At 44.9% G+C, this 17,261-nt stretch overlaps 1 protein-coding gene across 1 annotated transcript in view; it reads left to right on the forward strand.

The window, feature by feature from the left end:
• LOC110526636 (transmembrane protein 266-like) overlaps positions 1-17,261 on the forward strand; it is a 103,454-nt gene that overhangs the window by 81,720 nt on the left and 4,473 nt on the right. The window contains exons 8-9 of the mRNA XM_036963872.1: positions 1,810-1,925; positions 15,618-15,804. Of these exons, the coding sequence (XP_036819767.1) occupies positions 1,810-1,925; positions 15,618-15,804 (303 nt within the window). The remainder of the gene's footprint in view (positions 1-1,809; positions 1,926-15,617; positions 15,805-17,261) is intronic.

The raw sequence follows: 17,261 nt of genomic DNA on the forward strand, positions 1-17,261 counted from the left end.
TTTTCTATCTCCTCTCTGTCTCCTCACTCTCTCTCTCTTTGTCTCTTCCCTCTCTCTCTTCTCTCTCTGTCTCTTCCCTCTCTCTATCTGCACTGATTATTGTACTTTTACATTTAATTTGAAAACATGGCCCAAATCTATCCAAACCTGTACACATGAGTTATCTGTGGTTCCTCTTATGTAAGATGACAGTTGATGATAGTGTTTTTATTACAAATAAGTTATTGTTGTTGGAATGATGATATCTCTACTTTTATCCAATGTAAAAAAACATAATATCAAATGTTGCTACATAAGACCGATTTGAGCCGGTCGGTCACATATATTATTGGATGTAATGTATTGGTATGTTATATTGTTTTAGTGAGTATGTGTATTGTGACTGTGTAAAGGTCCTTACCTATCCTGGGACTAAAGGTAAAAATAATATTTTGGCTAACCCCGGCACATTTACATGGATGTTGCATTATTGTAATATTGATGTTGATTAATGTGCATTGTCCCCTATAAATAAATACATATGAAATATGTCTCTTCCCTCTCTCTATCTGTCTCTTCTCTCTCTATTTTTCTTCTCTATCTGTCTCTTCTCTCACTATTTCTTCTCTATCTGTCTCTTCACTCTATCTATCTTTCTCTTCCCTCTCTCTATCTGTCTCTTCCCTCTCTCTATCTGTCTCTTCTCTCTCTCTCTATGTCTCTTCCCTCTCTCTATCTGTCTCTTCCCTCTCTCTATCTGTCTCTTCTCTCTCTCTCTATGTCTCTTCTCTCTCTCTCTATGTCTCTTCCCTCTCTCTATCTGTCTCTTCCCTCTCTCTATCTGTCTCTTCCCTCTCTCTATCTGTCTCTTCCCTCTCTCTCTATGTCTCTTCCCTCTCTCTATCTGTCTCTTCCCTCTCTCTATCTGTCTCTTCCCTCTCTCTATCTGTCTCTTCCCTCTCTCTATCTGTCTCTTCTCTCTCTATTTCTTCTCTATCTGTCTCTTCTCTCACTATTTCTTCTCTATCTGTCTCTTCACTCTATCTATCTTTCTCTTCCCTCTCTATATGTCTCTTCCCTCTCTCTATCTGTCTCTTCCCTCTCTCTATTTGTCTCTTCTCTCTCTATTTCTTCTCTATCTGTCTCTTCTCTCACTATTTCTTCTCTATCTGTCTCTTCCCTCTATCTATCTGTCTCTTCCCTCTCTATATGTCTCTTCCCTCTCTCTATCTGTCTCTTCTGACAATTCAATTCAATTCAAGGGGCTTTATTGGCATGGGAAACATGTGTTAACATTGCCAAAGCAAGTGAGGTAGATAATATACAAAAATGAAATAAACAATAAAAAGTAACAGTAAACATTACACATACAGAAGTTTCAAAACAATAAAGACATTACAAATGTCATATTATAAATGTATATATATATGTATTTTTAGCCAGATCCTAATTGGTATGTTGAAATTTATGTTCCTTTTGATAGCATAGAATGCCCTTCTTGCTTTGTCTCTCAGATCGTTCACAGCTTTGTGGAAGTTACCTGTGGCACTGATGTTTAGGCCTCTCTCTCTCTCTCTATCTGTCTCTTCCCTCTCTATCTGTCGCTTCCCTCTCTCTATCTGTCTCTTCCCTCTCTATCTGTCTCTTCTCTCTCTATCTGTCTCTTCTCTCACTTTCTCTTTTCTCTCTGTCTCTTCCCTCTCTCTATCTGTCTCTTCTCTCACTTTCTCTTTTCTCTCTGTCTCTTCCCTCTCTCTATCTGTCTCTTCTCTCACTATCTCTTTTCTCTCTGTCTCTTCCCTCTCTCTAACTATCTATTCCCTCTCTCAGCCTATGTGTTGCAGGTGAAGGTGGAGATGGAGCTGGAGATCCTGCAGTGTGAGAAGATCAAGGCTGTCAGGGAGGAGCAGCTGGAACGACTCACACAGATCTGCCAGGAGCAGGCAGTAAGTCCCCGCACCATCACCTCACAGATAGCGGTGAGACTATGGTTAGGGTTTTGGTTGAAGCTAGGTTATGGTTGAGGCTAGGGCTAAGGTTGAACCAGGACTTTTTTTAAATTAATAATAATTACATTATTTCACATTTTTTTAACCAGTTAGGCCAGTTGAGAACAAGTTCTCATTTACAACTGCGACCTGGCCAAGATAAAGCAAAGCAGTGTGACACAAACAACAACACAGAGTTACACATGGGATAAACAAACGTACAGTCAATAACACAATAGAAAAATCTGTAAACAGTGTGTGCAAATGAAGTAAGGAGGTAAGGCAATAAATAGGCTATAGTGGCGAAGTAATTACAATTTAGCAATTAACACTGGAGTGATATACAGTTGAAGTCGGAAGTTTACATACATCTCAGCCAAATACATTTAAACTGAGTTTTTCACAATTCCTGACATTTAATTCTAGTAAAAATTCCCTGTCTTAGGTCAGTTAGGATCACCACTTTATTTTAAGAATGTGAAATGTCAGAATAATAGTAGAGAGAATGATTTATTAATTGTTTTATTTCTTTCATCACATTCCCAGTGGGTCAGAAGTTTACATACACTCAATTAGTATTTGGTAGAATTGCCTTTAAATTGTTTAACTTGGGTCAAATGTTTTGGGTAGCCTTCCACAAGTTTCCCACAATAAATTGGGTGAATTTTGGCCTATTCCTCCTGACAGAGCTGGTGTAACTGAATCAGGTTTGTAGGCTTCCTTGCTCGCACACGCCTTTTCAGTTCTGCCCACAAATGTTCTATAGGATTGAGGTCAGGGCTTTGTGATGGCCTCTCTAATACCTTGACTTTGTTGTCCTTAAGCCATTTTGCCACAACTTTGGAAGTATGCTTGGGGTCATTGTTCATTTGGAAGACCCATTTGCGACCAAGCTTTAACTTCCTGACTGATGTCTTGAGATGTTGCTATATCCACCTAATTTTCCTCCCTCATGACGCCATCTATTTTGTGATGTGCACCAGTCCCTCCTGCAGCAAAGCACCCCCACAACATGATGCTGCCACCCCCACAACATGATGCTGCCACCCCCATGCTTCACGGTTGGGATGGTGTTCTTCGGCTTGCAAGCTTTTTCCTTTTTCTTTCATTATTGTTGTTCTGATTGATTTGCACTTTTCGCACCAAAGTATGTTCATCTCTAGGAGACAGAATGCGTCTCCTTCCTGAGCGGTATGACGGCTGCATGGTCCCATGGTGTTTATACTTGCGTACTATTGTTTGTAAAGATGAACGTGGTACCTTCAGGCATTTTTTCTGAGGTCTTGGCTGATTTCTTTTGATTTTCCAATGATGTCAAACAAGTGAGCTGAGATAATGTGGAGCTTTACCTAGCAAAGACTTATAGATGACCTGGAGCCAGTGGGTTTGGCGACGAATATGTAGCGATGACCAGCCAACGAGAGCATACAGGTTGCAGTCGTGGGTAGTATATGGGGCTTTGGTGACAAAATGGATGGCACTGTGATAGACTGCATCCAATTTTCTGAGTATTGGAGGATATTTTGTAAATGATATCGCCAAAGTCAAGGATCGGTAGGATAGTCAGTTTTACGAGGGTATGTTTGGCAGCATGAGAGAAGGAGGCTTTTTTTGTGAAATAGGAAGCCAATTCTAGATTTAACTTTGGATTGGAGATGCTTAATGTGAGTCTGGAAGGAGCGTTTACAGTCTAGCCAGACACCTGGGAATTTATAGTTGTCCACATATCAGAACTGTCGAAAGTAGTGATTCTTCCTTCCAAAGAAAGGCCAGACGTATACAGTATGGTGTCGTCTGCGTAGAGGTGGATCAAAGAATCACCCGCAGCAAGAGCGACATCATTGATATATACAGAGAAAAGAGTCAGCCCGAGAATTGAACCCTGTGGCACCCCCATAGAGACTGCCAGAGGTCCAGACAACATACCCTCCGATTTGACACACAGAACTCTATCTGAGAAGTAGTTAGTGAACCAGGCGAGGCAGTCATTAGAGAAACCAAGGCTGTTGAGTCTGCCGATAAGAATATGGTGATTGACAGAGTCGAAAGCCTTGGCCACGGCTGCACAGTACTGTCTTTTATCGATGGCGGTTATGATATAGTTTAGGACCTTGAGCATAGCTGAGGTGCACCCGTGACCAGCTCGGAAACTGGATTGCATAGCGGAGAAGGTACGGTGGAATTCAAAATGGTCTGTGATCTTTTTTTTCACTTGGCTTTCGAATATTTTTTTTTTTTTTTACTCCGTTTATTAAGTTTTGAACATACACACACAGACAAGACAAAGCAATATAAATAATATACTCAACTAGAAGAAAAAAATTTGCTTTAAAGATACCATACTTTAGACAAGTTAAACACACCAGGCAGAAGGCTACAGGGGTTAAAGGGCAATCTATAGTACAGGGACAGAGCAAACACCTCACCATTGTTCCTGTAAACAGTCAAGGGATAAGGGTGGAGAAATGCAACCACTCACAGAGGGTCATGGCCACAGACCGACCATCCAGTGGACAAAAAAAAACGTTTACAATGCTTTAAAATAAAAAATAAAAAATAATTATTCATGTAGGCATGAACAAAATGTAAAAATAACTGGGAAAAACAAGCTCACACTTCAGTCTCTGCCTGGGCAAGATGAACAAGGCATCTGCGGACCACAATCAATAAGCACATCGACCTTAATGCCCCCCCCCCCCCAGCAAAAACACAGAGAGAAGCTCCTCCAACCCTTCAGTCACAAACTTATTTTGTTATTAATTGGAATGCCATCAGAGGATGGACCGTTTAAAGTAAGACCGGAATGGAGCCCAAGCCTCATCAAACAGTTTGGGGTTCCCACGTGAATTGAATTAAATTTTTTCTAGTTTCAGAGAGCACAACACATCCCTCACCCAATATTTATAAGATGGGGGAGCTGCCATCTTCCAGCTCTGTAGTATTAGCCGTCTAGCTGAAAGAGTTGTTTAAGCAACAGTGTCCGACTGGATTCTTGATAGGAGGGTACCCATGGGCAGTACTCCAAAAAGGGCTGTAAGGGGAGACGGATCTATAACAGTGTCATATATATCAGAGAAACATTTAAATATTAATTCCCAGAAACCTGACAGTTTATGACAGCCCCAAAACATATGCAACAGTGTGGCTGGTTCCACCTTACATCTGACACAGGTAGGATCAAAATCAGAGAATATTCTTCCAAGTTTGGCCCCCGACCAGTGGATACGGTGAACCACCTTGAATTGAATGAGGCTGTGTCTAGTGCTAAAAGAGGATGAGTGCACCCTGTGCAGCACAGATTCCCAGGCGTCTTCCCCGAGTTCCTCCCCCAAATCCTTTTCCCATCGAGTCTTTAAAGGCACCAAAGAAGGGTTCTGTAAGTCATGAATGATTGCATATACTGTACATCTGAAATTGCGCCCCTAGGAAGTTTGTTCAGCTCCAAGATGCTCTCTATAGCTGTATTCGCAGGCCTATTGGGAAATCCAGGTGTGTTAGCCCTGACAAAGTTTCTAGTCTGGAGATAGCGGAAAAAGTGGGATTGGGGAGATTTAACTTTTCCTGCAGCTGAGAAAAAGAGGCAAATGTATCATCAAAGAATAATTGGGCTAGCGAGGAAAGGCCTAATGAGTGTCAAATGCCAAAAGCCCCATCATTCAAAGATGGAGGAAATAAAATGTTCTGATTGATTGGGCCTGATAGAGAAAAGCCTCGGAGGCTAAAGGCTAAACGGAACTGATTCCAAATTTTAAGAGACTGCTTTACAATTGGGTTGGCACACCTTTTGCCTAGGGACACTGGGAGAGACGAGCACAGCACAGAGGAAAGTGCTGCAGGTTTACACGATTCAGACTCCATCTGGACCCAGAGTGGTCTAGGGCCCGTAGGATCAGTCTGCAGCCAGTACAGAACGGCTCTGAAATTTGCAGCCCAGTAGTATGTCTGAAAATTTGGTAGAGCTAAACCCCCCAATGACCTAGGCTTCTGTACATTTTTTCTACCAATCCGTGGTACCTTGCCATCCCAAATAAAATGCATGAATGTTTGATCCAGTGAAATAAAAAAAGATTTTGGAATAAAAATGGTTAAACATTGAAACAAATATAAAAATTTGGGCAACACATTCATTTTAATGACATTAATCCTTCCGATAAGAGAAAGGGGTAGCGAATTCCAAAAAGTAAAAGATTGTTTCAATCTGTCTGCTAGAGCAACAAAGTTTTCCTGAAACAAATTTGAATATTTCCTTGTCACTTTTACTCCCAAGTAAGTGAATTGATCCCGGACAATCCTAAACTGAGAACTTGTGAAAGAGCACTTTAAAGCAGCCTTGTTTACTGGAAAAAGCTCACTCTTGCCTAGATTCAGCTTGTACCCTGAGATTGATCCAAACTTTTTAAGAACAGATAGGGCACGTGGCAATGAGGTATCGGGGTTGGAGATAAACAAAAGGAGGTCGTCAGTCAGCATATAGCGAGACTTTCTGCTCCCAGCCCGCCCTGATTATGCCTTGAATGGCATCATTAGAGCGTAGTGCAATGGCGAGAGGCTCGATTGCCAAAGCAAACAACAAGGGGGAGAGTGGGCAACCTTGTCTGGATCCGCGGTGCAAGGGAAAATAGTCAGAGGACAAGTTATTAGTCCGTACCGAAGCCATGGGGGAAAAATAAAGAATCTTTATCCACGCAATGAATTTGGGGCCAAAGCCAAATCTATAAAGGGCAGCTGTTAGGTAATCCCACTCAACGCGGTCAAACACTTTTTCGGCATCAAGTGAGACCACCACCTCCGGGTCCTCCGACGCTGGGGAGTACAGTATATAGGCACCATAATATTGAAAAATAAATGCCTATTTCTCACAAAGCCAGTCTGGTCAGAGTGTATTACTTGGTGCAGCAAGCCTTCCATACGGATGGCTAAAAGCTTAGCTAGGATTTTGTAATCACAGTTTAAAAGCGAGATTGGGCGATAGGATCCACATTCCAGGGGGTCTTTGTTTTTCTTTAGTAGTAATGAAATTGAAGCCTGATAAAGACTAGGCGGTAGCTTTGAAGTATTGAGGCACTCTGCAAATAGTCGAGACAAGAATGGGCAAAGCAGACCAGAAAACGTCCTGTAAAATTTGGTTGGAAAACCGTCCGGACCCGGTGATTTACCACTTTTCATTGCGGACACTGCTGTTGCAATCTCCTCAAGCGTAAATTCTTCTTCTAGACAGTCATGGGAGTCTGTATCAATTGAAGGCATATTCAAGCCATTAAAGAAGGAGTCAATCAACAAGGGGTCTTGAGGGGATTCAGAGGTGTATAGCGCAGAGTAAAATTGTTTGAATTGATCATTGATCTCTTTATGTATAACTGTGGTGGCACCATACGGGGTCCTTATTTGTGGGATTAAACGTGAGGCCTCAGATTTACGGATCTGATGCGCAAGGAGTTTACTGGCCTTGTCGCCTTGTTCATAGACTTTGTATCGAGCTCGCAAGAGTAACTGTTCAGCTTGCCTGGTAGAAAGCTCATCAAATTCAGATTGGAGTAGTTGGCGCTCTTTATGCAGATCAGAGGAAGGATCCGTAGCATACTTCTCATCCAATGTGGCTATGGATTCGCTCAGGTCCTGAAGTCGCTGGGAGCGAACTCTGTTTTGGTTGGCTGTATAAGAAATAATTTGGCCACGTAGGTATGCTTTGAGAGACTCCCATATGGTAGAGCAGGACATACCTGGTGTTGAATTAGTTTCTAAGAATAAGGTAATTTCAGAAGAAATGAAATTGACAAACTCCTTATCTGAGAGTAAAATGGGGTTGAGACGCCATTGATAACACCTAGGAGGTCGCTGGGGAAACTCTAGTTCAAGCACTAATGGTGAATGGTCAGAGATAACAATACTCTCGTAAGTACACTGCCGAAGGTTAGGCAGAAGTTTTTTTGTCCAAAAAGAAGTAATCAATCCGGGAGTATGTTTGATGAACATGAGAATAAAAGGAATACTGTCTATCTGTAGGATGTAGGAAACGCCAGGCCTCAAACATAGCATATTTCTGAAGAAAGGATTGAATAAGTAGGGCACATTTAGATGGGCCTGTATTTGTTTGTGAGGACTTGTCAAGAACTGGGGACATTTTACAGTTGAAATCCCTCCCTAAAATCAACAAATGAGAATCTAAATTGGGAATAGCAGACAGAAAGGAAGAAATGAAACTTGTGTCATCCCAATTGGGAGCATAAACACTAGCCAAAACAAGAGGGGTAGAAAACAGTTCACCGGTTACTATGACGTATCGTCCCTTAGGATCAGCAATAACCTCAGAAGCTACAAAGGGAGTAGCTTTATCAACCAGAATAGCAGCACCTCTTGATTTACTATGAAAGTTTGAGTGGAACACTTGACCAACCCAGTCCTTACGCATCCTAAAATGCTCACCAGTCCTCAAGTGAGTCTCTTGTAGAAATGCAATATTTGCATTCAAACCCTTTAAGTGTGTCAACACCCTCTTACGCTTCACCGGGTTGTTAACCCCTTTGGTATTCCAAGAAATGTACTTGATCGTATTATTTCGGCCCCTCTGGGCATTCCCGTTATTCAACCCTGTCATTAGAGCATAGAATGGAAAAGCAATGAGCACCCAAAACCCCCAGAATAACTTGTCTCAGAATAATAATGTACGGTGGTAAATGTTTGGAAAAAGTACAGAAAAAAACCAGAAAAAAAACTAAAAAGACAGAATGACAACATTAGAACTGAACAATTCAACTTGCCCCCCCATCCCCCCATCCCATCCCAGACAATACCTCCCCAAACGAGGTACAAGCCTAAATAGAACATGTTCTCTTCGCACAGTATGTCTGTGAGAGTGCGGCCTTAAACCTAAACCCACAGTCGCGCTCTTTAAAGTCGCGTTTTGTTAGTGGATCAAGCAGCAAAAAGAAAGATTTGTATGTATTTTTTCAAATAAAAAAAAAGGCGAATCCCTTGTGCAAACGGAATGACAAAAGCACCACTTGTAGATGTATATAATTGTATTCCCAGTCTTATAACAGGCATTGAGAGAGAAAATAAATAAAATGTATAAAATGTATAAATGGCTCTCAGCCAAAAATCTAATTTGAAGTAAGGAAATCGTAGTAAGACAATCAAAAATAATAGTAATTATAATAGTAGTCTAGTTGAAGCTGAGACAGCTTACAACCAATACCAAAAAACTATGTGTGCGCAACGTTGAACGTTTGCTGGGCATAAATGACGCTCAAAACTTTTAAAATTAAAGTGAGGCCCCAGAAACCGTGTAGCCTCGGGAGACATTTACTGTTTACTGGGTCAATGCAAACGGATGCAGTCCATACTTCACACTTGGATGGTCCCGAAGTACTCGTTTGGCCTGTCCGAAAGCTGCGCGCTGCCTGGAAACAGTGGGGGAGTGGTAGATGGAAAAGCTCTGTCCTTGAAAGTATTGCAGGCTCGTCGGTGGATCTCCATCTTTTCATGAAAAAAGTGCACTTGAAGAATTATGTCACGGGGCCTCTCCCCATCCCGGGGCTTTGGGCGCAGCGACCGGTGGGCTCGATCAATCAGGGGCTTTTCATCTAAGGCAAGAACATCCTTCAGCAGCCCTGAAACTAAATCCGTGGCGCAATGCATTTCCGCTGACTCTGGGACTGATACAAGTCTCAGATTATTGCGGCGAGAGAATCCCTCTAAACTCACACAGCTCTCCCTCACCTTTTTCAAATCCGCAGCTAGGCGTTTAACTTCAGCCTCCAGGGATGTAGTTAAATCGGAGACATTAGTAGCGGAGGTCTCCAGTGCTGCAATCGTTGTAGTGTGTGACGCAGTTGTTGTTTTGAGTGATGTGATTGCTGGCACAGTCTCGTTCCGCAGGATGGTTAAATCTGCTTTTAAAGTATCAGAAACCTCCTGTATTCTGGCCTCAATCGTAGCAACCACCTGTGTTTTCATTTCAACTATCTCAGAGCGTAGTAGTTTGATGACCTCGAGAATGTTCATTTCAGCGCCTCCAGGCCAAGCCGCGCCCCCGGGTAAAGTGTGCGTCCCCGGGCCCTCAGACTCAGGAGAGGGCGGTGATGAGAGCGGGTCTTGTAGGCCGGGTTTTCTCAAAGTCATGCTCTTGGCCTTATGTTTGGTCGACATGCTGACATTCGGAAGCAAAGTAGTCTTGGTTTTTACGGAAAGGGATCACCAAATTAATATTTGAAAATAAATACGGTTCTGCTGCAGAATTCACATAAACTTTAAGAATACCACGGGAGCAAACGGAAAACACGTCAGTCGTACATGGCGTCCCCTACCACCCCCCCGGCTTTCGAAGACTTTATAGAGGCAGGGCAGGATGGATATAGGTCTGTAACAGTTTGGGTCTAGAGTGTCTCCCCCTTTGAAGAGGGGGATGACCGCGACCGCTTAACCATCCTTAAGAATCTCAGATGATACGAAAGAGAGGTTGCACAGACTAGTAATAGGGGTTGCAACAATGGTGGCGGATAATTTTAGGAAGAGAGGTTCCAGATTGTCAAGCCCAGGTGATTTGTAGGGATCCAGATTTTGCAACTCTTTCAGAACATCAGCTGTCTGGATTTGTGTGAAGGAGAAGCGGGGGGCTTGGACCAGTTGCTGCAGGGGGTGCAGAGCTGTTGGCCCGGGGTTGGGGTAGCCAGGTGTAAAGCATGGCCAGCCGTAGAGGCTAGCCGTATTGAATTTCTTGATTATCGTGGATTTATCAGTGGTGACAGTGTTTCCTAGTCTCAGTGCAATGGGCAGCTGGGAGGAGGTACTCTTATTCTCCAAGGACTTTACAGTGTCCCAAAACTTTTTGGAATTAGAGCTGCAGGATGCCTTTGCTTTCCTAACTGACTGTGTGTATTGGTTCCTGACTTCCTTGAAAAGTTGCATATCGCGGGGACTATTCGAGGCTTGTGCAGTACGCCACAGGGTGTTTTTGTGCTGGTCAAGGGCAGTCAAGTCTGGAGTGAACCAAGGGCTATATCTGTTCTTAGTACATTTTTTTTTGAAAGAGGCATGCTTATTTAAGATGGTGAGGAAAGCACTTTTAAGGAACAACCAGGCATCCTCGACTGTCGGGATGAGGTCAATATCCTTCCAGGATTCCCGGGCAGGTTGATTAGAAAGGCCTGCTCGCTGAAGTGTTTTAGGGAGCGTTTGACAGTGATGAGGGGTGGTCGTTTGACCGCGGACCCATAACGGACGCAGGCAATGAGGCAGTGATCGCTGAGATCCTGGTTGAAAACAGCAGAGGTGTATTTAGAGGGCAAGTTGGTCAGGATGATATCTATGAGGGTGCCCATGTTTACGGATTTGGGGTTGTACCTGGTAGGTTCCTTGATCATTTGTGTGAGATTGAGGGCATCTAATTTAGATTGTAGGAAGGCCGGTGTGTTATGCATATCCCAATTTAGGTCACCTAACAGTACAAACTCTGACTATAGATGGGGGGAAATCAATTCACATATGGTGTCCAGGGCACAGCTGGGGGCTGAAGGGGGTCTATAACAAGCAGCAACAGTGAAAGACTTATTTCTGGAGAGATGGATCTTTAAATGTAGAAGCTTGAACTGTTTGGGCATAGACCATGATAGTATAACAAAACTGATATGATAGTATAACAAAAATCTCTAATTTCAGAATTTATGATGGCCTTCCTAAGCGAGGATTCAGACACGGCTCGGACATCAGGGTTGGCAGAGTGTGCTAAAGCAGTGAATAAAACAAACTTAGGGAGGAGGCTTCTATTGTTAACATGCATGAACGCAAGGCTTTTACGGTTGCAGAAGTCAACAAATGAGAGTGCCTGGGGAATGGGAGTGGAGCTGGGCACTGCAGGGCCTGGGTTAACCTCTACATCACCAGAGGAACAGAGGAGGAGTAGGATGAGGGTACAGCTAAAGGCTATCAGAACTGGTCATCTAGTGCTTTTGGAACAGAGAATAAAAGGAGCAGATTTCTGGGCGTTGTAGGATAGATTCGGGGCATAGTGTACAGACAAGGGTATGGTAGGGTGCGAGTACAGTGGGGGTAAACCTAGGCATTGAGTGACGATGAGAGAGGTTGCATCTCTGGAGGCTCTAGTTAAGTTAGGTGCGGTCTCCGCATGTGTGGGGAGTGGGACAAAGGAGCTATCTGAGGCATGTTGAGCAGGACTAGAACAATGAAAACAGTAAACTAAAACAATGAGAACTGCCCTAAACAACAGTATACAAGACATATAGACATTGGAGAGAGGCATAAAGCAATCACAGGTGTTGATTGGGAGAGCTAAGACAACAACAGGTGAGACAACAACGAGTAAACAGCTAAGACAACAACAGCGGGTAAATGGCGATGGATGGGCAGAGAGGGTCAGTTAGCTACACACAGGGCCTGAGTTCGAGGCTGGGGCCGACAGATAAACAAAATGAAGTACCGTGTTAATGAACAGTCCAGCAGGCATCAGCTGTGTAGCCGAGTGATCATAGGGTCCAATGAGCAGCAATAGATATTTAGACATGAAGGTAGGATTAGGGTTAGGGCTGTGGTTAACGGTTGAGCCGGCATGTGGATATGATGCTATGGTAATGGTTAAGGTTGAGGTTAGGGTTAGGTTTGAACTGGGATGTGGACCTGAAGGTAGGGTTAGGGTTGTGGTTGAGGGTAGGGTTAGGGTTGTGGTTGAGGGTAGGGTTAGGGTTGTGGTTGAGGGTAGGTTTAGGGTTGAGGTTAGGGTTGTGGTTGAGGGTAGGGTTGTGGTTGAGGGTAGGGTTAGGGTTGTGGTTGAGGGTAGGGTTAGGGTTGTGGTTGAGGGTTGTGGTTGAGGCTAGGGTTAGGGTTGTGGTTGAGGGTAGGGTTAGGGTTGTGGTTGAGGGTAGGTTTAGGGTTGTGGTTGAGGGTAGGGTTAGGGTTGTGGTTGAGGGTAGGGTTAGGGTTGAGGCTAGGGTTGTGGTTGAGGGTAGGTTTAGGGTTGTGGTTGAGGGTAGGGTTAGGGTTGTGGTTGAGGGTAGGATTAGGGTTAGGGTTGTGGTTGAGGCTAGGGTTAGGGTTGTGGTTGAGGCTAGGGTTAGGGTTGTGGTTGAGGGTAGGGTTAGGGTTGTGGTTGAGGGTAGGGTTAGGGTTGTGGTTGAGGGTAGGTTTAGGGTTGAGGTTAGGGTTGTGGTTGAGGGTAGGGTTGTGGTTGAGGGTAGGGTTAGGGTTGTGGTTGAGGGTAGGGTTAGGGTTGTGGTTGAGGGTTGTGGTTGAGGCTAGGGTTAGGGTTGTGGTTGAGGGTAGGGTTAGGGTTGTGGTTGAGGGTAGGTTTAGGGCTGTGGTTGAGGGTAGGGTTAGGGTTGTGGTTGAGGGTAGGGTTAGGGTTGAGGCTAGGGTTGTGGTTGAGGGTAGGTTTAGGGTTGTGGTTGAGGGTAGGGTTAGGGTTGTGGTTGAGGGTAGGATTAGGGTTAGGGTTGTGGTTGAGGCTAGGGTTAGGGTTGTGGTTGAGGCTAGGGTTAGGGTTGTGGTTGAGGCTAGGGTTAGGGTTGTGGTTGAGGCTAGGGTTAGGGTTGTGGTTGAGGGTAGGGTTAGGGTTGTGCTTGAGGCTAGGGTTAGGGTTGTGGTTGAGGGTAGGGTTAGGGTTGTGGTTAGGGTTAGGGTTGAGGCTAGGGTTAGGGTTGTGGTTGAGGGTAGGGTTAGGGTTAGGGTTGTGGTTGAGGGTAGGGTTAGGGTTGTGGTTGAGGCTAGAGTTAGGGTTGTGGTTGAGGGTAGGGTTAGGGTTGTGGTTGAGGGTAGGGTTAGGGTTGTGGTTGAGGGTAGGGTTAGGGTTGTGGTTGAGGCTAGGGTTAGGGTTGTGGTTGAGGGTAGGGTTAGGGTTGTGGTTGAGGTTAGGGTTGTGGTTGAGGGTAGGGTTGGTGGTTGAGGGTAGGGTTAGGGTTGTGGTTGAGCGTAGGGTTAGGGTTGTGGTTGAGGCTAGGGTTAGGATTGTGGTTGAGGGTAGGGTTAGGGTTGTGTTTGAGGCTAGGGTTAGGGTTGTGGTTGAGGGTAGAGTTAGGGTTGTGGTTGAGGGTAGGGTTGTGGTTGAGGGTTAGGGTTGTGGTTGAGGGTAGAGTTAGGGTTAGGGTTGAGGCTAGAGTTAGGGTTGTGGTTGAGGGTAGGGTTAGGGTTGTGGTTGAGGGTAGGGTTAGTGTTGTGGTTGAGGGTAGGGTTATGGTTGTGGTTGAGGGTAGGGTTAGGGTTGTGGTTGAGGCTAGGGTTAGGGTTGTGGTTGAGGGTAGGGTTAGGGTTGTGGTTGAGGCTAGGGTTAGGGTTGTTGTTGAGGGTAGGGTTAGGGTTGTGGTTGAGGGTAGGGTTAGGGTTGTGGTTGAGGGTAGGGTTAGGGTTGTGGTTGAGGGTAGGGTTAGGGTTGAGGGTTAGGGTTGTGGTTGAGGGTAGGGTTAGGGTTGAGGGTTAGGGTTAGGTTGTGGTTGAGGGTAGGATTAGGGTTGAGGGTTAGGGTTGAGGGTTAGGGTTAGGGTTGAAGCAGGATGTGGACATGAAGCTAGAGTTAGGGTTGTGGTTGAGGCTAGGGTTCGGGTTAAAGTTGAAGCAGGATGTGGACATGATGCTTGGGTTAGGGTTATGTTTGAGGTTGTTTCAGATTTCCAGAGGCTGCTATTTCAATTGCTACCACAGGGGGGCAGTAACACTTCACAGAAGAGTTCAATGTGTAGCCAACGCATTTTCAACAGACATCAGAGACGATGTTTCTTCAAATTGGCAAATCCGTAATAAACAGGCACAAGAAAAGTTGATCTTGTGATATTATGAACCCACAATACTCATAAGCACGCAACATAATATAGTAAAATATATTTGGAAAGATGTTTCCCATATAGTTGTAGACAACACATATTTTCCATGTTGTTATTTTTATCACTGTCACTGGTCACCTATGAACGTTTGAACATCTTGAAGAACAATCTGGCCCTAATGGCCATGTAACTCTTATAATCTCAACGCGGCACAGCCAGAAGAGGACTGGCCCCCCCTCAGAGCTTGGCTCCTCTCTAGGTTTCTTCCTAGGTTCCTGCCTTTCTAGGGAGTTTTCCCTCGCCCCTCTGCTTCTACATCGGCATTGCTTGCTGTTTGGTTTTAGCCTGGGTTTCTGTATGAGCACTTTGTGACATCTGCTGATTTAAAAAGGGCTTTATAAATACATTTGATTGATTGATTAATGACTGCACTCCTCTAGTCAGTTGAACTAAAGGACTACATTTCTTTCCAAGACTCAAGGTCCCAAGATCAATACAGGGAGAAGCCATAACTGTACATCAATGGAAACACGTTGTTGTACAAAACAGTCCAGTAATGATGGGCTCCTCAGTGTAACGCTACAAACAAACAGTTCATGTGTAATCTGACTGTCTGTTTGTCAATATGAGCCATCAGGCCAGAGGAAACCCCAGTGAAAGCATTGATCCTATAGCTAGTAATAGAACCACTTAGCCTACAGAATGCCTGGGATCATGCTGAAAGGGCCTGTCTGGGAGTAAAAGGTTAGGTTAGTCAACACTGACATATTGTTACATCAATACACCAAGATTTCAGCTAGAAGAATACATGTGTGTATGCCTTTTCCAGACCAACTCTCTCTCTCTCTCTGTCACTCTCTCTCTCTCTGTCTCCCCCCTCCCTCAGTTTGAGATCAGACAGCTCCGGGCCCACCTGGCCCAGCAGGACTTGGACCTGGCTGCAGAGCAGGAGGCTGCTATGCAGATCCACCATGTGTGGGGCAAACAGAGGAGCAGCTACCAGGTGGTGGAGAGCCAGGGCCCTGGGGAGTCTGACGATGAGGGACATGGAGTCCTCAGGGAGACCCCAGCAGGTACACTCGCCAAACCTGTACCTATAAGCTACACTATATATACAAAAGGATATGGACACCCCTTTTGTCATGTAGTGTATGTCACATCCAGGGAAACTAGGGCCCAGAGTTAACAGTATATGTAATACTCCATACCATGATCCTCAGACCATGAGATAAAATAGATACTAGCTCTTTCATATTCTTCATGGGTATTGCTATATTCTGGAACATGTAAGAATATTGAGTCTGATGAATACTGCTGTTCCAAGAGGCAGCTGTAAATCCTAATTATGAATTACTTCACCACAGACCAAAAACAATGAACTTGACTCATTTTATTATTTTATTTTTACCCCTTTTTCTCCCCAATTTCGTGGTATCCAATTGGTTGTTACCATCTTGTCTCATCGCTGCAACTCCTCTACGAACTTGGGAGAGGCGAAGGTCGAGAGCCGTGCGTCCTCCGATACACGACCCAGCCAAGCCACACTGCTTCTTGACACACATGCCCGCTTAACCTGGAAGCAAGCTGCACCAATGTGTCAGAGGAAACACCGTATATCTGGCTCGCTAGTGCGCGATGGGACAAGCACATCCCTGCCAGCCAAACCCTCCCCTAACCCGGACGACGCTGAGCCAATTGTGCGCCGCACCATGGGTCTCTCGGTTGCGGCCGGCTGCGACAGAGCCTGGACTCGAACCAGGAGCTAGCACTGCCTTAGACCACTGCACCACTCGGGAAGCCTGTGACTCATTTTAATAAAGTTCTACATTCGTCTGTATGGTTGAAAAGGCATCCTGACAGAACCAGCAGAGAGGTTTGTACATAAAGTATGTACATAATTATGTAGGACAAAAAGTCCCATCCAATGTAACATCAGGTGAATGGGGTGTCAGAGCAGTGTCAAACTGATCTAGCAGCAGTAGCCCTGAGCTAGTCTCCAGGCCCTAGCCTCTTAAAACACTGACGGTAACTCACAACACCCCTCTGACCGCAGGCAAGGCACACACACACAACACACACACCACACCTCTGACCGCAAGCAGTGCAATATCAATAAGAGGGCAGAAAAGCTTTTAGGATGTGATGAAACCTGGGGACAACAAGCATGTTCTCCTAACGGCACGTCACACACACACACAGGCACACATGCAGTCATGCACACACACACACACAAACATACAGACACGCACACACACACACTCACCCACCCACACACACACCCCACCTCAGCCAGGCTGTTTCAGGTACAGAGTGCTCTGTGCATTGGGCCTTGTTCTGAGGTCTGAGGAGAGAGAGGGCCACTGTGAACATCTGCTCCTCTTCACCTGGAAACCACAATAGGGCACCAGGAGACGCCACACCACCACCCCCAGAGGATTGTGGGAAATCTGGCTCTTAGGAACAAGCATGTTTTTTTTTCCAGAACATGGAAGGAGTATTGGGACAGGAGGAGCACTTAGGCTTCAGGCAG

Source organism: Oncorhynchus mykiss, chromosome 26, assembly GCF_013265735.2.
Source record: "Oncorhynchus mykiss isolate Arlee chromosome 26, USDA_OmykA_1.1, whole genome shotgun sequence".
Lineage (NCBI taxonomy): Eukaryota > Metazoa > Chordata > Actinopteri > Salmoniformes > Salmonidae > Oncorhynchus > Oncorhynchus mykiss.